The following is an 18166-nucleotide window of genomic DNA, read 5'->3' on the forward strand; positions in this document are numbered from 1 at the left end:
TCATTTACAGAACTGACTCTCTTTATGTTTTCTTTACTTGCAGTTTATTAACTGGCATGCTGAGTTATTAAAAGAAACAAAAAACAGGCACATAGAAAACAAACTGAAATATCCGTTGCAAACACAGCACATTTATGGTAAACAAAGATAAAATGTAACTGCAGTCAAACTTTTAGATTATGCACTTGCTCACATTCTCTGCTATTTTGGTACTTCAGCATTCCTGCACATTAATAAACCAGGTGACAACCTTTTAAAATCTCTTTTGACATCAAATCTGCAAAAAAAATTTATAGTATAATACTATTATAATAGATGCCAGCTTTTAAAATATACATTTGATATATGCAATAAACAATTTTAAACTCCTGTAGATATATGGCAAATAAAAAAATATAAATTCAGCACAGAGAAAAACAACTTATGGCAGGTGCAAGTATGTAAACGTAAAATTAGAAGCATTGGCATGCTGTACATGTTTATAGTTTGGGTATAAGTAATACAGAAAAGCTAGAAACCTAATATTCATTAAAAAAAAAGTCTCATATTTTGTAGCAGAAAACCTCTCCATTTCAGTCGTTGCCACCGCACAGCTTTAGAAGCAGTTTCCTGTAGTCTCCTGATGTGTCGCCCTGTAAATTAAAAGTATAAAAACTTAATTTCGACATGCATCTAGCAAAATGATGGCGTTTTTTTAAATGTAAACAATATTAAGCAATACTTCTGAGTGATAAAACATAATTACATGGATATGCGTGTACAGTGATTTTCCATAGTTCTTCACATATTCCTGACGAATATCCAGCAGGTCGACCTCTGAACGGGAGATCATGATCCGGATCAGGGTTCTGTCTTTAGTCCCAAGTCCCTACAGGTATCATAACATATAGATATTTAGAGAGATATTTGCACAAAATATACATAAATACGTAGGGACAGTATATATATACCGGTATATATTTTTTTTACCTTCATGGACTTGTAAAGCCTCCATGCAAAGTAGCCTGGTGTGTTTTTAATACACTTCACTGTGGATGGACAGATCGGTTAATAGAAATAAAAAATTCACTAACATATACCAAGACTTTAAAAACACAAAAATGCATCACACAACAAACAGCAAAATACCTAACTAATAGGTGAAACTAATAGGTGAAACACCACAGAGAGAATGATGATGCTTCTTTAAGGCACCGAATGAAAAACATGCATCTAAGACGTTAAACGTTCCCCTGAGGGACTGTGTAGCTTTGACCTTGGAATCTCTTAAAACATGAAATTAAAATACAGGGACACCAGTAAAGTAAAATGAAACAAACCAATACAGCAGTGCATAAAATGGAAAGAGTGTGATTTCAATACAAAATGTCAAAACGTTACTGTACCATAACCTTAAGAAATGCTGGCATTTTCAGAAAGAAAACAGATCAAAGTGATTAGTATATAAAAAGTAGTTAAAGAATTGTGATAAAAATTAATTTAGCCATCTTGACAGAACACAGAAACATGTTAAGATATTTATATCTGATCATCACAGAGGAAACATTAGCTGTACTGCCTATATTCAATGCTGAAAAGACAGAACCTGTTGAAATGCATTGTTCTTACCTAGTGCCAACATGCCACTTTCAAGGTCTCCAGACATCTCTCTGCTGATACTGCTCTCAATATCTCTGCCACACATCTTCTGGTATTCATGAAACACTACACACACAAAACACACACACCAGGCATTAAAATGGAGAGATAAGACATCTAAACACATTCATTTTTATGATTATAAAGCAATTATATGTGGCTCTTTGTGCATCATGTCCCCCTTGTCTGTAGCTGTACTTTTAGAGCATCTTTATTAAGAATCTAGTCTATATGCCAATTAAAAATATAACTTTCCATCTTCGTTTTTATTTTCCAGGGCCTACAGATATAAATTAAAACTTCCAATTTTGTTACATTGAACATAACCTCTACTTTAGAATCAGAGAAATGAGGCTATGGTAACACCAAGACGTCATGGAGACAAGATTTTTGACAGATAAATGGCAATAATGAAATGACTCATATTTACAGGCGGCCTGTGGCATCAGATGAGAGTTCTAATCAGCCCTGATCCACACAAAGCATGACTCATGGAACTATGACTTAATTACTGATAATATTTAACAGTCAAATGTTTTTTTTCTATCTGTCAGAATGGCACCCTATCATGGAGAGAGAAGGAATGCTCCACAGCTCGGGCTGCCTCCAGAGCTACTGTCCTGCATCTATTTGACGTATCTCTCCTCCATGACACCTGAAGTCCCTCCTCAGCATGTCATTCAGACCAGCAGAGGCCTGCCACCCAGCCCTTTGTTTGAGCTGGATCCCTGGAAAAGGGATGAATTAAGAAGTTGCAGCATAGTAGCTCCTTATCTCTAAACTTTAGCTCCCCTGTTGCTCCACAGGCTTGGAATGAGGGCTGCACACTATTATTGATCAATTTTGACCAAAGAATGCAACCTCTTTTTTAATAAGAAGTCTGCTCAATTTTAAAAGTTCTTATGCTTTAAATTTTGAATTGGTTCATGTTTCAGTGATAAGAATGCTGGAAGGTTTTTCATATATATTTTTTCCCACTTAACTACATAATTCAATGCATTTTAATGGGGGGTTTATGGTACACACCATTCTAACAAACCAATATTCTGAGGATGTAACCCAGCTAACAGAGACCAGCTGAGGAAGCATTTATTGGATTTAGGTGTGCTGAATCAAGGCAACATGTAAAACATACGTGACACTGAGCCATGCGGTCTCAATTTACTAATCAGTCAACCATAGCTTCCAGTATCTGTTTAGATTTATTGTTCAGCAGGAAAGTAAACATTCAGCTCAGCCACTAGACTTCTGTCAGGTAATGGCGGTCTGATAATTGCACAATGACAATAAAGGAGTGTAAATAAACATTTCCTTTGTAAAAAAAAAATAAAAAAAATAAAATAAATAAATAAATTCATTTTAATAGATATATTTCAAAAAAATCACAGGAAAATGTATTTAATTGGAATTTTTTTTTTTTTACGCTTAATTTTAAGATATACTATAGACGACAGGAACAGCAAAACTGATGGTGGTGTTGTCAAGAGTATGCCTAGCCTACTGAATGCAATCACTGTGAAACAATCAGGAAATAAGTTTTTATTAATCTGATTATTAACAGCTTTATCCAGGCCGGTACTCTCACTCTGTTATTGTTACTCTATGCCTCTAAACCAATGTTCTCTCTCTTCTCTTCGGACACAAATCAGATTAACTGATTATGAGTCAGATTTAGATTTTAAAAGCAGGTAAATGACAAACAAAATGAGAAAACGCACACAGGTGGATCATCAGAGTTTAGTCTGTGAATCCACCTTTAGAGACATTTAAGGTTCTCCGTGGAGTTTTAACTGATCTGAGTGCCTCCTTCTTTCTCTCGCAGCACCTGAAAATCTTCAGGATCCCATTTCAGATGTTGTGTCTAACTAACTGTTGTGCAATTTCATTCAAATTCTGTTCTAATTTTGTTTCTATAACAATTCTTATGATGATGGAGGTGATTTTAACTGCATTTTTTTTGAAGTAGTTGTTGTTATCATGTGTGTTCTTGTTATTTGAGCATGGATAAACCTGCCACCATTTTTTTTATGTTGTGGGGGACTGGGGGTGCATTAACCCGGTTGGGACACAGAAGGTGCGTGCCTGAAAAAAAGACCTATATAGGAACCGTTCTAGAGGATTCTTTTTAAGCTTCTATTTTTCTTAATTTACTCTAACCAGCTTTGCCTTACACTAATAAAAAGCATACGCAAAACCGGTACCCACAGTATGATGCTGCCATCACCATGATGACCCCTACTGATGGTTATTCAGGGTAATAGCATTTTGCATATTGTATCTGATCAGACATTACATCATGTCACACATGATGTAACATGTTGCTTTGCCCCCTACATGGCTTGTCATGAACTATAGACCTCTTAAGAGTTTCTTCTTGCCGCTGTTCTTGAAATAACAATCAAATTTGCATTAAAATATATTTTATGATCTCAGATTAAATGGGGGTATCTCAATAAAACACATTTACCCGAGCTTTCATTAGTTAACCGTGCCGAGTTCTGTTCCTTACGACCATTTACACACCACGCTAGCACGGTTCCTCGTCTCCTAGTGACGATCTACGGTACTACTGCTATATAGAGGTAAAAAAAGCCAATTAACATGGCGGTGCCAGTAACATTTAGGTAGTCTGGTTATATTTGTGATATTTTGTTGTTTGCAGAGAGTCAGGAAAAGAATGCAGCAGTTGGTGAATTTACTCAACAAGGTCGGCACTTGGGAAGTGAAAACGACAAACAATAGTCTAATCTGGGCTAACAGATGCAGGGAACGCGAGAGGAGTTGAGGATCATCACATTGCTAAGCAGAATCATTACTAGAAACCGTGTAGCATGGTAGGAAAGCTAGTATTTTTATGAATGTCTGACATTCCGTGATTACGGAGGCTGACTATAAGGAGATGACGCGGTCTGCTCATGCCCTCTTTGTTATCTGAGAACCGAGCCAGAGCTGAACCGCCCCGAGCCCTACTAGTGAACTAGTACCATGTTAGCGCAGTTCGGCTGTTCAGTTTTGAGAGCCATTACACTCAGTTATCTCGGTTACCGTGCTCGGACCGGTTTCAAAAGGGTGGTGTAAATGGAGCTATTGAAGGTTTTAAAAAGTACCACATTCTTATAGGTGCTTTGTTTTTACCTGTTCTGAGATGGGCTCTGCTTCTTGCACATAAAATGGCATTAAATTTGGACTCATCTGTGCCAAGTTTATTCTCTCCAGCAGCATACAGTGCCTGCAGGGTAAAAAAAACAACAAAAAATGCATTTGTATTTATAATTATATCTTTACAAATGGTATTGCTGGCCATTCAGCAAGGCCTTAACCAAGCTGATCTTTAAAAAAAAAAGTGCAAATAAGCAATTTCATGTCGTTTACAAACTAATTATTTCCAACATAAGATCAGAATTTACCTGAGCGTCTTGTTTAGCCAGGGAGACATCAACATTTTCCCTTTCATCTCGATTACCCTGCAAGATGCAAAACAGCAATACCCATTGGATTTATCACAGCTGGGAAAACAGGAACTGCAGTGGTTTTTGAGATACTAAGCGGAAGTAATTTTCAACGCTGCTGTACCTGAGCCAGAGAGATCAGGAGGCGGCGGAAGTGGCCTGAGGTATCACTTTTAATGGAATCTTCCAAAGATTTCTTATAGGCTGAAAAATTTCATTAGGAAAATTAATACAAACAATTTAGGACTAGTAGCTATAACTTTCAACAAAGACTTGAAATTATCCTGTTGATCACCCATCATGTTATTTTTTTAATTACGTTTACTAATAGAGTAAGTAGAGTAGAGTAAGTAGCTGCATATTTATAGTCCATCTTACTTTCTTTGTAAACTCGGTTTATTTCCTTGATCTCAGCATTGGAGCGCGAGGACAAGACCTCTATCAGGCAGGCTTCATCAGTTCCAGCTCCCTGTGAGGAGGAAAGCAGAGTACATCTATCATTTTACAGTTTATCCCTATATCTGCTTTGTGCATCTGTTGCAGAGATGTTCACATCTGCAACTCATGGAATCACTTTCTTGTCTCTGTCTTTTTCTGAGCACTTGCCTTCATTGCATCGTGGAGTTCAGAGGCGTCCAACTCTGCGGGGCTTTTCAACATGGCCTTGACCAGGTTCCTGAAGTCTCCGGAAAGTTCTGAATGCAGATCTTTAAGTAGATCCTGGACAAGAGGTTGGAATAATTTACAATGACTTTTAAGGTCATCTGTTCCCCACATGAGTTTATTGTTGGCACCAAAAGTCTGCTTGGCATTTATATCAATGGAATGGACATTGATCCATGCTTTTTAAAATATTTTCAAACAGTGTTACCCCCATTTTTTTACAGGAGTCTATTCCAAAATCAAAAAGTATGTAATGTACACAAAAAATTAAATAAAAGAAAAAAGTCCCATAATAATAACCCTTGACAGTAAAATTACCTTCCCATAGGATGTTTTGTAGGCCCGGAGTAAAGGTACTCTCTGTTTAACGGAGCGACTGCCCAGTAGCTCAATAATGGCTTGTTCATCGGTTCCTGAAAAGGCAATTCCAAATGAAGCCTTAGGCACAGAGCAGACAAAAAAGTGGCCTTATGGTTTTTATTATTCTATATTTAAATAACCTCTACACTACATCTGTAATTCCAAGCTTAAAAAAGCACTAAATACATTGCAAAAGTAATGTGAGTATTTGGTTTTATAAGGTTGAGTGGAAATTTGAAGAGGGCCGAAATGCAGAAACGGAAGCTGAGGTCGTTTCTTGCAAGTTTCTGTTCTTAAACACATAACAAAATGTCTATCGACTAATTTAACAGAATCTGTGAGAATATCAATGAAGTGGTGGGTCTCTCCGGACATTTCCACACCTCATTATTTTCCCCTCTAGAAAGTGCAGTTGAAACTTCTGGAGCTACATGCTCTCTAGGCTGGACGCTGATTAGCTAAGATCTCACAAAATGTTCTTGTACCAGTTTTGCTGCAACCTCTCATGTATCCATTGATCATCCAGTATAACTTGATCCTTATAGGTCATTACCATTTTAGTTCACTACTTGTCCTGGCTTCAAAGCTTTGGAACCAATGTCTGCTCGGGTGATTGTATTTTCTGAAGGTACAGCAACCTTTCAAGAGCCTTTTGCTCTGTCATGTTTTCCTTTCCAACAGGTATCGCCTTATGCTTGAAAGCATCTGGGCAACTACAGAGGGAATGCCTATTAAAAGCAATAAAGATCATGCTGGAGCCCATTTCTCCTCGTGCACGCTCTGTTTAAAAGTTGCTGTTTGCATCGCTCATACAAGCTTACTTTATAAAAGAAGTTTTGCAATTTTTCCCCTATGTCAGACTCACCACCGGTAAGTGAAAATGGGGATGAGTACGTAGGAAGGCCTTACTTATATATATCACCAGAATGATTGAAAATTAGGAGGACCACTTATTTTGATGATCCACCCAGAAAAAGAACATCCTTCACTATATCTTTAAGCTGCACAGAGGATGCAATGGACACTTTGCTGACGACAGCTGATCTACGCTGCTGGAACTTCCAGCAGCTGATGCCTGTGATACACTACTGGCGTTCTGCTTAGCTGTGCATTCCCACATCACTGAGTTTTTCCTAAATAATATGTAGCCACACCAAGGCAATTTTTAAATAAATTCCCAAAAACATGCTTCTTATCCATTCCTCGTTGTCCAGCAGATTAATAAAAGGCATTTTAGTTTTAAAACCTTTTTTGAATCATCTGAGTCGAATGTTATAAAGTCACACTGTAAAGGGAATAAGCTCAGTGGTTTATCAGAGTAATATTTAAAGCACTGTGTCACAGAAACCTATTAAATTAGGTGTAATACTGTATGTCAGTTTGTCTTCGGGTGAATATCGGTCAGAAACAAAATATATTTAGCACATGTTAAAGATTAAAATCCAGATTTTGGTGATCGCATATGAACAGCATAACTGCATTTACGCAGCAGGACTTTCACAGAAGAATTTGTTTAATTGCACATTAAAATCTTTAAAAACAAAATTGGAGCAAAAAAATAAATAAAACAAAAGAAAAAAACGAATTTATAATAAATAATACAAATAATAATACAAAGATGTGTGGAGTGCACTGACTACTTCAATACTTGTCTGTTCTAGTAAGGAAGGACATTTATAAAATAATTTCTGAACATCATTTTTTGATTAATGCCTAGATTTGAAAGTTTTAATATTTATGCATCATTAAACTTCTTAATGCAGTATATCAATGAAAAATAAAGTATTATGGTGCCCTTTAAAAACTCAAAGTTGATTCACTTAAAGGAAGCCTTACTACTTCATCAGTTACCCTTTTACCTTATATGATTAAAGGGGGAATCACTGTTTTGTTTTGAAGATGTTGTCTTGCTGAGATTTGGTTAAATCTGTGTTTAGTTAGAAAATGTAATATCATCAGAATGTGCCTTAATCCTCCAAGTAACCAGGCGATGCATTTTGTTTTGGCAAGCCTGATTCTGAGGCTGCCAAGATGTCCACCCTCTCTATCTTTGAACCCAAAAATTGTCTAATTTTATGAAATTTACACCAATTATCCCCTTATCTATGAACCTGGAATTTCTCCAGCATAAACAAGTTCACTGTTCACTTCTCTTCCCTCTACTCCAGAGATTCTACCATGAGCAACTAACTTCTTGTGTGCGTGTCTTTCCTGCTTGTTATAAATATATAAAATGTGTGCTGTGTGTTTTAAGGACAATTCTATATGGGAACAAACCTGACCTGTTTACCTTCCAATTCAATTAGATATTTCACATAAATTTTCCCAAAGTGTAGAACATTGCCATTTTGTCTCTCTTCCTTCAGACTCATGACATTCCTGTCAAATTACTGCGTAAATCTGACCAACTATAAGAACTATTCAGTCACATTTGCAGAGAATAGTGAGCCATCCCCATTCATTTTAACCAGGGGTACAGTTAAAAAAAAGCAACCTAGAAATAAGTCAATATTTCTTGAATTAAAGCTTAAGTGTGTAATTTTCAGCGATATCTAACGTCCAGACTGCAGACCGCAGCAACATGAACACCTCCCCAGAGGCTGAGCTCGTAGATGATGATAAATAACATAGTTATGTATAATATATTACATTTCTGACTGTATATCCCTGTAATTATTACACACTGTAGCTTTAAGTGTATTAACCCTTAATTTAAGTAGGTAAATAAGATGATTTTCCAATGGAGTATTTTTACTCTTAAAATAAGATAATAAGATAACTTGAAATGAGAAAAGGCAATAGTTTTTTTTCTTATTTTAAATGTAAACCCTATCACCTAGCAATGTCAAACTTTCTCAAAGCTACAACCACTTAGTTCTTTAATCGTAAACAAATGGTAAATAATCCGTACTTAGACATAGCTTTATCAAGTCCAAGAGTCCCAAAACTATTTACACTAAATCCAGTCATTCAGTCATACACATATACAACTATATATACTAACCACTATTTGTTATCTGAACAGAACTCAGACTATCTTACTGTCATTATAGTGTCATTAAATGTTAAAAATTGTATTTTGCATCGGTCATAACAAGCAATTGATCTTTTTTACTATGAAGAGACTTAGGTTGATGAATGCCAAACATCCAGTATGTGCTGATTTAGCTGCTTTGAGTCCAACAATCTGTGAAATGTTCTTCCTACACTACAATATAAGATCCCCACTGTACTTTGTAATCTGTATGTAAAAAAAATATTTATGCACTGAAAATTAACCAGCAAAAAATAAATGCTTAGACTGGAAGATATCTGCTAACTCAGTAAAATGTGATTACGGACTTGGCCAAGAAAACTCACCAAAGCCCTTCATAGCTTTCCTCAGAACCTCCACATCCTTCAGTGGATCCGCTCCAGGGAAGTCGTTGATTGTTCCTCTAAATCCTCTCTGATGTAAAACAATAGAAACAAACACAATAAAAATAAAAAAATCTTATTTATGTTAGTATGCAACAAACGAACAAAGTACAAATTGACGTTATATTTTCCAAGAAAAGTTTTTCTTTAGCATTTCTTACACTAATAGGCGGGACTACTGGCATGGCTCCTCCTCCATAGGCTGGCATAGATGAATTCTGTGATGGGACATTCGGATACCCTGGCATAGGTGCTGGTGCTCCTCCAAAGCCAGGCATGGGTGGGTTGGGTGAAGGTGCTTGTGGGTATCCAGGCATCATCTGTCCAGGCTGCCCAGGGTAGCCCTGTTGTTGGGGCATGGTGCCTCCTGGCTGTGGGTACAGGCCATATGACTGTGGGTTAGGATAAAGGGAACCGTTTCCGCCCACATGGGGGGCAGGTGGGTACCCTCCTGATGCAGGTGGGTAACCCGCCGATGTTTGGAAAATAGATGGGTTTGGAGTAAATGCTCCCATGCCAGCAGAGATCTGGTTGCCCTGTGAAAGATGGCATCCAAAGTAATAATGTTTGGATAACTTAGGGTTATTCAGTTCAGAGAATAAACAGCAGTTTACATCTTGTTTTGGTGTACATCCAATAGTGAAGTCACATTTCTGACATCATTAACATATTTATGTCTTCTATCTTAATATCAATCTCAGAAAAGGAAAATACAGTACATTTTTTCTCCAGTTTTTTTCTAGTTACTTGGGTATTGAGGCAAATAATGTTATTTAAAGTGTGACCATGCTCATGAAAGGCACTTTAAAACGTCAGAAAATGAGAAACAAAACAGACATAGCAATGAGAAAAAAAATATAGAACATATAAAAGTGGCGTCAGGCTGTTGGGAAGAGTAGGTATGCATGAGACTTTAGCACATGGCGGATTTTCATGCAGTAGCATAAGAGAAAGAAGCTGAAAAGGAAACTGCACCGCTGAGCATTAAAAAAGGCGTACTTCAGGTAAAGAAATCTTACCGTTAAACGTGAGAGCATCAGTTTCCATTATAGGCTGTGCAACTCTGTCTAACTGCAATACTTAATGCAATCATCTGAATATGGTGCATTGCAGTTTGATTTAAATAAATAAGCTTATTTAACTTGTATTTAATTGATAACTTACCATGCCTGCATTGTATCCAGGGTTAGGATAGCTGCCAGGAGCAGCAGAGGGGTATCCACCAGAGGGGCCTCCTCCCCATGAGCCTGCATTAGAAAGCAAACAAGATATGTGTTGTGCAGCAAAAGGTCTGATAAAAATTCACATTTAAAGATTGGCACAGAATGGAGACCTTTATCTGTAGATTTACTGCTGTTCTATTTGTTTAACATCCTGATGAAGGAGTGCTGGGCAGAGAATGGGAGGTGTATGCAAATAATGAATGAAAGCTTTACATCTCTTAGCAACAGTAGGGATACACATGCTTTCAGGGAAAAACTCTAATTATTAACGAAGTATCGTGTCTCGAGGTTCTTGTTGTCTGCAAACTCAATGTAGAAATCCTTTCAGAAAGGAAACGCAACATAAGCCAATAAAACTGTCCAATAAACACATATTTCTTTCTATTTGAGTTGGATGAAAGTATTAATGGGAAAAATAAAGGTATTGCCCATAGTTAATTGGCTTGATATGACCAGCAGTTTTATTAATGACTATGTCATGACCCTCTAAAAAGCAGTTATACAAGTTATGTTGACCTAAAATTAGCAATTGCCAAAATGCAAAAACATCAATTAGCTCAACAAATATCCAAAACAAGGATAATAAAAGTCTTTTTTAACTTTTAAATAATTGTAAGATATTTTTATATGAAAATAAATAATTCCTGCCAACACAAAAAAAAGTTTGTATTGTCACAAACCCTTGAATGTTTGCTCACCTGTTGGCAGTGGTGGGTAGGCTCCAGCCTGAGGAGGATAAGCTCCAGGCTGCGGAGGATAAGCTCCAGGCTGCGGAGGATAGGCACTGGGTTGGGGAGGGTAGCTACCTGGCTGAGGGGGGTAGCCTCCTGCCTGGGGGGGGTAAACCCCTGGCTGAGGTGGGTAACCAGCAGGTTGTGAAGGCCCGAAACCAGGCTGTGGTGGGTATGCTCCTGCCTGAGGGGGGTATCCTGGGTAGCTCATTGCTTTAAACACAGAAATTAATATCTTATCAAATATAGTTTGACAAGCAAAAGTGCATATATTATATATAGAACTGCATATATTACTTCTACCATACAAAATATTTCAAGCTAAGTCGGACTGAATTGAGACCATTTGTGATCGGTAAGCTATTGATACTATTGAAGTTTCAATAACTAAGATACTATACAGTATCTTAGTTATTGAAGCTAAGATACTGTAATTGAATTCTCATTTACATTACAAATGTAGGCTTTAAAATAGATAGATATATATATCGTCGCTGTCGGACGGAAACCTCGTATGTCCAAAACCATAAAGTTTACAGGAAATTGTAAAAACAGCGACAGCGGAAGAGTCCAATGGAGTAACGAGATTAAGTCCCAACCTTTTTTCAACACTTTTAATTGGTTAATATTTTCCAAAACATACGTTCACACGTGGGGACTGACTAATCGTATCAATTTATGAAAAAAAAAAAGTCCAAAATGGGAGTTACAAGTTTTTTCCCCGACAGCGACAATATATATATGTATAAAATGTACTCTCCAGATACAGAGCATTTATATTGTAAAAACACTTTACAGTACAGTACTTATTTGTGCTCTCAACTCTTTTCTACAATTTCAAATTGTTTCAAATTGTAATTACAAAAAAAGTATTCAACTATTCACCCTAGAAACGGAGATCGATGGATTTCACTCAGTCGGCACATTCATTCATATCTTTGCAAAGAGAGAACAGTTCATCATACAGCCCTTATGGCACAGCATTCTGCCCTGTTTTGCATGAGCAGCGTTCATTCCCCCTTACTTACAACAATGGAAAAGTAGTCAGAGTCAAAACAAATTACAGACATTTCGGTTAACAGTAACATGTTATGAATAAACCTTGAGAAAGAATCTGGTTTGTTATGGGAAGAAGCTATGTCTGGTCTACAAACACCATCCTGCAGATAATGGTGTAGCCTTGAAAGTGAAACAGACTGAGTGAAAACTTTTATAGTGAGTAAATAGGATAAATTAATATATAATTAAAAGAGAAATCTACATTTTCCGACAACATGGGACAAAAGGACTTTCTACTCTATCCTATTCTACATATAAAACATCCATTACTATATGTATTATTAAAATAAGAGAACTTGATGTTGTTTTTTGGCAACAAATTGAATGAGTTGAATGGAAACCATCTGTGATAAATTACATGTATTTTGTATATATATAGATATATATGTATATATATAGAGATATATATATATCTATATATCTATCTATCTATCTATCTATCTATCTATATATATATATATATATATATATTTATATAGCATCACTGTCTGTTAACATATTATATATATATATTATAAATATATATTATAATATATATTATCTATATATTAATTATATATATAATTATATATATATATATAATATATGTATAATAATTATATATATATATATATATATATATATATATATATATATATATATATATATATATATATATATATTAAGGGTGTGCAAAATAATCGTCATATCGATGCATCGCGATTCTAATTTTTGTGATCTACTGCATCGATTTTTGAAGGCAAGAATTGATTATAAAAATAAAAAAAAATGAACAAATAAAATACATGAATGGTTGGCGCACATCAGCCAAACCAAGTGGAATACAACTTCCAGTCCAGCGGATGTCGCTGCGGATCTGTTGACGCCCGCTGCTTTGTGTCACAAGAATGTCCGGCCGCGGGATACTGAGACGAGTCATATGAAATAAATCATGGAGGACGCTATGAAAATTCGGCCCGCGGTTCCATCACATTTCAATTCAGATGCTTGGATGCATTCTGGCTTTAAAAACAAAGAAGGTAAAAACGAAATTGATATGATGCACGTCATTTGCAAAAGGTTAAATATACATTTGAATGTTTTTGTTTCATTGGTTTAAAGGACCACTGAGGCCATGTAAACGGCACTGATTATCCTTATTTTATTATTTTAAGTTTGATGAATCCTAAGATCTTTTTGTCAGTGTGTCCACGCCAGTAATAGTAATATTTCTGTCCAGTATTTGTTTTCATGGCAACACCTCCAAAAGTCGTTGAAATAAATACAGCTATGTATGAATTCAGTTGCTTTCAGTTATGTATCAACTGAAGACACAATCCAGATCATATCCAGCCAGTCAGCCACTGGTAAGGGCTGTATCTTTTTCTTACAGAGTTCAGTGAAAATATCGCAATGCATCGCAATATTTCAAGTTTCATGATGCATCGTGATAGAATCGCATCGTGGCATGTGAATCGTGATTTGAATCGATTAATGACTTCTTTGCCAATACCCACCCCTAATAATATATATATATATATATATATATATATATATATATATATATATATATATATATATATATATATATATATATATATATATATATATATATATTAAAAGGTATCTGCAATCTGAATTTCCATATGTTGGGAGCTAAAAAGTACACATATTGCACTTAAAGGTTACAGGAAATGTTTGCTTTTTAATGGTTACATTCAGAAAGAGAAGCCTGGGGCGGACTATATAAAAAAAAAAAAAAACCTTATATGGGAAAACTGACCTCATTCGAGGAAGCAGTCTTTAGCTTTTTGCATTTCCCCTTAAAGAAACATCTATCTAACACCGACTTTGAATAGGCCCTCAAAGCAAATAAGATATCCATGGAAATCCACACATTCTATGCAGGGGAGATAAGGCTGACTGTCTCCTCTTCTGCTCCTTCACAGCTTGAGAAACAAAAACTACTTTTGGAAGTTTATTTATAGCTTCTAAAAATAATACATTCGCTAAAGTCCAGTAGGTGCTTTTAAAGTCACACAGAGTCAGTAGTTTTCAACAGTGTAAGGTTTCCAAGCACAAACTGTTCAAGTTCAAACAGATCTAACCCATCCTGTCTTAATCATCAGATGAGCCTCATGCCTGATCAGAGCCGCAGCTCAAGCGCACTGAATTTACTTCAACCTATAGCTTGGTCGGATATTACGAGCTTATAACCTGGTTGTGTTTTAGCTTGCCATAAAATACGGGGGGGGGGAAAGCAGATCCGCGGTTTCTTCTGGCATGAATACAGCTGAAGCAACGGAAAGCGCTGTACGTGGCTCAGCTACAGGAACTCAGCAACGCCGAGAAGATTAAAGAAGGAAGAAAAATGCGCAAAAAGAATTTTACGCACCATATTGCGTAATGTTGAGTACCATCGGTATGATATAGACAGATTTGGATAAGTAACCTAATGTTTAAGGTACTTACTTTCAGTATGCGTCTGTTCTCTTCCTGGAGTGTGAATGGCTGCCTGTCTGCTGATTTAAGAAGCGTTTAACTTTAATGGGTGGGACACATTTTCCATTTAAGGGACCCGCCCAGCTTTGCAGTGACGCAGCTCTGACACCATAATAAAGAACTGATGATTAACGTATGAGACATTCACTATTGTTACCCAGTAAAATCATTTTTGATTAAATATAAAAGGGACTATGGCTAAATATTTTTCGCTTCATTCTGGACAATATTTATGACAAGTTTAAATTTTATTTTAAGGATGTTTTATCTGGAATCAGGAAATATAATTAAAAAAGAACTTTCTGACCATTTCTTCCTATGTAATCTTTTGCTACTCTTGGCCAAACTTAATATCCACAAATGTAAAACTATTATTAAGCCCTCATGTATCTCCTTTTTAAACTTATTTTTCTATATTGTCCTCCTCCAATAACAAAAAGCAATTGAAAGTTTATCCTTATGCTCTAAATTCAAAGTATTTCTGCTGCTATGTGTAACTTTACTTTAGTTTTTTTTTATAATTACTATTATTTTTGATATTTTTCATTTATTATTATTGTATTTTTTTCAAACCCCTTGTGACTGTTAACTGAAAATTGTTCTTTTTTTGTATATTATAAAGAATATCCTAATAAAGTTTATAAAAAAAATAATTTAACACATGAGACAAAACAACAATCACGTCACCATGTTAACAGATAAAATGATACGGTCAGTATTACTCATCTGTATTTACTTAAATAACTTTTACAACTTAAAAACAAAACACACCTTTTATTGCCAATATGCTTATAAATCTAGTCACTGAATTTTTTCCTACATAATCTAATCAATCGATTTTTCCACCTTATGTTTCATAGGAAAAAGGAACAAATGACTTGGGCTACATCACTTAAAACGAGCTGCTATTCCAATCATCCCCTTAATTTAATGGACAATGAAATTCAAGATGTGAGAAAATGCTTTTAAAACAGTCTTTAAAAAAAACAAAGCAAAAAACAATGCAGATATAACAAACTAAATGTTACCAGATGTTAACAGATATCCTATTTAGATTAAAACGTCAGTTCTGATGCACAACAGGCAGCCCATACCAGGGTGTAACAAACTCACACATCTTCAATGATAATTATCCTAACAACACAGTCAGCTGGTTTATCACTTATAGGAACACATTTAAAAACACAAAGTGATGAACTGATGTAACATTGCGCTATTGAAGCCCAGAAGCAGATTGGTGGGAGGAAAAAACATCCAGATTTTCCAAAAATAAAACAGAAGATTTAATCACCCGGACCTACTTTTACTTGAGTTATATTATAAAGAAGTATTGCTATTATATCCGGCTTCATTACCCACTATGAGCAACTTTCCTGAATTAACAACAGACTTATTTTAAACATTTAAACTCATCAGATATATACACTTGTAGTTTATGAAAAAGTCACACCTCCTGTTTGTACACAAGCCTTGTTGTTTTATAACTGCAGTACTCACTCAAGTAAAAGTACAATACTATGCACTCTTCGACCATCCATTATGTTGCCTGAATTACTAGTTCACACCAACAAATCTGTAATAATATGATGATCATTCTTATGGCTGCATGTGTAAATTTGATGTAGTCTAGAGAAATTACAGTGGGATAAACCAGAGTGAAGGCTTGTATTCTGTTTTTCACAACTAGGAATTTACATTTGTACATGTTAGAACAGCTTACCAAGTAATTTTGACAAGAGAATATAAATTACCTAATTGAAAATATGTGTTTAATAAGTTTTATATTGGTATAAAGGAATTTAGAGAACCGTGTTTTCTTTCTGACATTATCTTGTAAAAATAATATTTACTTGTATAATGACAGACAGACAGACAGACCAATAGATAGATAGATAGGACTATTTCGAGGAAAGGCAGAGCTGACTGACTTGTAATGACAGCATGTTGTCAACATAACATAGCTTTTATGTTTCGCCCTTTGGACAAAGGTCGCTGGAATGGAAATGCTGAGATTTGTAACGTCACCATTATAAGGTGTATCACCATGCTATTTTTAGAGAGGATATCCTTCTCCTTCAAAACCTGCATAACAAGCCAAACTTGTTTTTGTTTCAGGTACATGTATGAGAAATTTAAACTAAACATGTTGGCTGAGAAAAAGGAAGAACTTTGGGGACTTTAGGAATGGTCCTGAACCTGAGAATGATTTGTTCCTGGTATGTCTGAATTTAACGGCTCCAGGCGTGTCAAAGGACTGGTGTGGACAGGTCCTCTCACTAACTTGGCGGGGACAGTCCCCACCAATTATTTTCACTTTTTTTCCCCCTTTCCGCTCATTTACATTCGCCAAAAGTAACTCAGGTTGGGAACTGCTGTCTATGTTTCTCCTGAGGCTCCAGAGTCCCGCCCATCGAAGTGACATAATGGATCTGTCACTTTGACATAATATTATTTGTGGTGGTGTAACAACATCTTTCTGGAAAGCAATAGAGTAGCACTTATCTAAAAAAATTAGCTCCAGCATAACCCTCCTTGGCCATAGCATTATCGCTTTTTTTAACACACCCAAGCAAGGAATTGGCAAAACTAATTAATCTATACATAGACTTAGACTCAACTTTATTTATCCCTTGGGATTACTCCTTCAGGGAAAGTCTGGTTCCAGTAGCTTTTATAGAGTACAAAGAGTTAAAGCAAGATGGCCTTAAAGATAATAGACAATATATAAAAAGAGTGTATATAGTACAAAAATTATAAAAAAAAAAGCATACAAAAAGAAAAAAGTATAGGCCTATTATATGGCAAATTTCACATCCATAGAAGTAAATTAAAAACTAAAACCTCACTATTCTTTTTATATACTGAAATAAAGAAATACATACAATCTGCATAATCATATCAACAATAAACAAACTAACTCCGTAGTTTACATACACCGGAAACTGATAGTTAATCTAACCCAAATACAAAATTAATCTCAAATCTTAAAACTTAAATCTTATATAATATATATATATATATATATATATACGTGTGTGTTTTTTCTGTATCTTATGTATATATAATTTCTTAAAAACATTTAACAAATATAATATATTTTGGTACTCTTGTGTTCTTAACAATAGGAAAACATTCAATAAGTGTA

General features: G+C 35.5%; 1 protein-coding gene across 2 annotated transcripts; it reads right to left on the reverse strand.

Annotated features, from left to right (window-relative positions):
- Positions 1-21: 21 nt before the first annotated feature.
- LOC119788572 (annexin A4-like) lies at positions 22-15118 on the reverse strand. Of its 2 annotated transcripts, none has more exons than XM_038293070.1 (15): positions 14992-15118; positions 11449-11694; positions 10692-10774; positions 9689-9898; positions 9471-9558; positions 6069-6163; positions 5694-5807; positions 5466-5556; positions 5212-5291; positions 5046-5102; positions 4774-4867; positions 1609-1704; positions 970-1028; positions 746-868; positions 22-632 (listed from the first exon to the last, which is right to left on the reverse strand). In XM_038293070.1, exons 2-15 carry the CDS (start codon positions 11690-11692, stop codon positions 573-575), a joined length of 1494 nt encoding a protein of 497 aa, XP_038148998.1. In that variant the 5' UTR covers positions 11693-11694; positions 14992-15118; the 3' UTR covers positions 22-572. The 2 variants fall into 2 exon arrangements, with proteins under 2 accessions (XP_038148998.1, XP_038148997.1); XM_038293069.1 differs by having other exon boundaries at positions 9689-10063.
- Positions 15119-18166: the final 3048 nt, after the last annotated feature.

Source organism: Cyprinodon tularosa, unplaced genomic scaffold (assembly GCF_016077235.1).
Source record: "Cyprinodon tularosa strain WSP-4 unplaced genomic scaffold, ASM1607723v1 ctg32, whole genome shotgun sequence".
NCBI classification, from domain to species: Eukaryota; Metazoa; Chordata; class Actinopteri; order Cyprinodontiformes; family Cyprinodontidae; genus Cyprinodon; species Cyprinodon tularosa.

Bases quoted from the DNA above. Each gene is read 5' to 3' on its own strand.
- LOC119788572 (XM_038293069.1), bottom strand. From the start codon at position 11,692: ATGAGCTACCCAGGATACCCCCCTCAGGCAGGAGCATACCCACCACAG. The intron at 5,557-5,693 runs GCAAGTGCTCAG...TCCTCCTCACAG, and splicing joins AACTCCACGATGCAATGAAG to GGAGCTGGAACTGATGAAGC. The intron at 1,029-1,608 runs GTAAGAACAATG...GTCCATCCACAG, and splicing joins AAGTGGCATGTTGGCACTAG to TGAAGTGTATTAAAAACACA.